Source organism: Manacus candei, unplaced genomic scaffold (genome assembly GCF_025592945.1).
Source record: "Manacus candei isolate 608988 ecotype Guabito, Panama unplaced genomic scaffold, ASM2559294v1 h1tg000211l, whole genome shotgun sequence".
In the NCBI taxonomy this organism is placed as follows: domain Eukaryota; kingdom Metazoa; phylum Chordata; class Aves; order Passeriformes; family Pipridae; genus Manacus; species Manacus candei.
In genome coordinates this window covers 52,501-55,000 of record NW_026138259.1, presented here as the reverse complement: position 1 = coordinate 55,000, position 2,500 = coordinate 52,501, and the positions used below count along the sequence as shown (strand labels likewise).

Genomic DNA, 2,500 nt, shown 5'->3' with positions numbered 1-2,500 from the left:
GCCCGCCGCCACCGCACGACGGGCGCCGGCTTAGGGCCGGCGCATGGGAAGGACGAGACGACGACGCCTCGCCGCCCTCGCACACCACCGCCTTCGCCCGGGGCCCTCGGGGAGCCGGCAGCCGCCACCGGCTCGGGCTGGACGCTGCTGGGCCCCCGCGGGCCCCCCTCGGCCGTCCCAGTCCCGCAACTCCCTTGGCTGCGCTTTCGCGCTCGGCTCTCGTCTTCCTTTCCCGTCATCGGACCCGCCCCAGGAAGCCGGCCGAGTGCCCCGCGGCTTTCTCGCCGGCCTTCCTGCCGCTCGTGGGGTTGGCCGGCCCGTGGCACGCGCCGAAGGCCGCGCTCGGCAGCAGACGCGGAAGAAAAGGGGCCCTCGGAACCCGCGCTGCTAGACAACCCCTGCCCATAGTACGGACAGACGCGTCCTGGCCCGGCCGGGTCGCCAAAGCGGCTCGAGGCTCCTCAGCGGGGAGGCGCGCGAGAGCAGGCCGCCTCTCACCTCGACCTAACTGGAGGCGGCGCCCGACAGCGACCCCTTGGCCGACTTCCGGGGCCGGCCGCGACAACACGTCTACCCCGAAAATGCCGCCAGGCGCCTAAGTCCCGCCGGAGCCGGGTAGACCTGGTGGCCCGGAGCCGGGACGCCGGCGGGGCGCAGGCCGGCGTCTGCGGCCGCGGCGGCCGGATCGGCCGGTCCCGGAACCGGGTAGACCTGATGCTCGCCAGCCCCGGAACCGGGTAGACCTGATGCTCGCCAGCATCCGGCGGGGCACGAGGCCGCTCGGCCCCGCTCGACTGGGGAAACGGGTCGACCCCAAAAACCGGGACAACAGGTCTACCCGCCGAGCACGGACAACAGGTCTACCCGCCGGGCTCGGACACCAGGTCTACCCGCCGGGCTCGGACAAAAGGTCTACCCGCCGGGTCCCGACAAAAGGTCTACCCGCCGGGCTCGGACACCAGGTCTACCCGCCCGACTCGGACACCAGGTCTACCCGCCGAGCACGGAACACCGGTCTACCCGCCGGGCTCGGACAGCAGGTCTACCCACCGGGTTCGGACAACAGGTCTACCCGCACGGCACGGAACACCGGTCTACCCGCCGGGTTCGGACACCAGGCCTACCCGCCCGAGTCGGACACCAGGTCTACCCGCACGGCACGGACAACACGTCTACCCGCCGGGTTTAGGCAACAGGTCTACCCACCCGGCTCGCGCACAGGGTCTACCCGCCCGACTCGGACACCAGGTCTACCCGCCACGCATGGACAACAGGTCTACCCGCCGGGCTCGGGCACCAGGTCTACCCGCCCGGCTCGGACACCAGGTCTACCCGCCGAGCTCGGACAACAGGTCTTCCCACCGGGCTCGGACACCAGGTCTACCCGCCGGGCTCGGACAAAAGGTCTACCCGCCCGGTTCGGACACCAGGTCTACCCGCCGGGCTCGGACAAAAGGTCTACCCGCCCGGTTCGGACACCAGGTCTACCCGCCGGGCTCGGACACCAGGTCTACCCGCCCAGCATGGACACCAGGTCTACCCGCCGGGCTCGGACACCAGGTCTACCCGCCCGACTCGGACACCAGGTCTACCCGCCGGGCACGGACAACAGGTCTACCCGCCGGGCTCGGACAAAAGGTCTACCCGCCGGGCTCGGACAAAAGGTCTACCCGCCCGACTCGGACACCAGGTCTACCCGCCCAGCATGGACAACAGGTCTACCCGCCGGGCTCGGACACCAGGTCTACCCGCCCGGCTCGGACAACAGGTCTACCCGCCGAGCTCGGACAAAAGGTCTACCCGCCCAGCTCGGACAACAGGTCTACCCGCCGGGCTCGGACAAAAGGTCTACCCGCCGGGCTCGGACACCAGGTCTACCCGCCCGGCTCGGACACCAGGTCTACCCGCCGGGCACGGACAACAGGTCTACCCGCCGGGCTCGGACAAAAGGTCTACCCGCCGGAGTCGGACACCACGTCTACCCGTCGGGCTCGGAACGCAACTCTACCCGCCGGCACCCCCGCCGCCGAGCCCAGTCGGCCGCCGCCCTGCCACCTTAAGAGAGTCCCAGCTACTCCCCCTTTTTACCCACGCCGCAGACAACGCCCTTTCTTTCCCACTCGGAGCCCCGGGCAGAAACGGTGGCGCCTCGGCGTCCGCCGAGGGCCTCGGCTAAGCGCTTGGAACCCGCTCGAGCCGCCCGACTCGGAGAGCGCGTCGAGCCGACGAGCCCGGAAAACAGGTCTACCCGCTGCCCCGGGACACCGGCTCTACCCGCCGGCTTCGGACGAGGGCTCTACCCGCTGGGCACGGACGGCGACTCTACCCGCTGCGCACCTCTGCGGCCGAGCCGAGGCGGCGGCAGCCCTGCCACCCAGGCAGAGGCCCAGTTACTCCCCCCGTTTCCCCGCCCCGCAGAGAACGTCTCTTCTTTCACCCTCGGGGCAGGGGAAAGGCTGCTACGCTCGGAGCGCCGGGCAGAAACCGCAGCGCTAAGCCC

At 71.0% G+C, this 2,500-nt stretch overlaps 1 protein-coding gene across 1 annotated transcript in view; it reads left to right on the top strand.

The window, feature by feature from the left end:
- LOC127464346 (collagen alpha-1(I) chain-like) overlaps positions 1-2,496 on the top strand; it is a 7,680-nt gene extending 5,184 nt beyond the window's left edge. Inside the window, exons 5-8 of the mRNA XM_051774655.1 lie at positions 1-407; positions 612-692; positions 989-1,248; positions 1,691-2,496. The exon at positions 1-407 is cut by the window's left edge and continues 1,359 nt beyond it. Coding sequence (XP_051630615.1) covers positions 1-407; positions 612-692; positions 989-1,248; positions 1,691-2,496 — 1,554 coding nt within the window. The remainder of the gene's footprint in view (positions 408-611; positions 693-988; positions 1,249-1,690) is intronic.
- Positions 2,497-2,500: the final 4 nt, after the last annotated feature.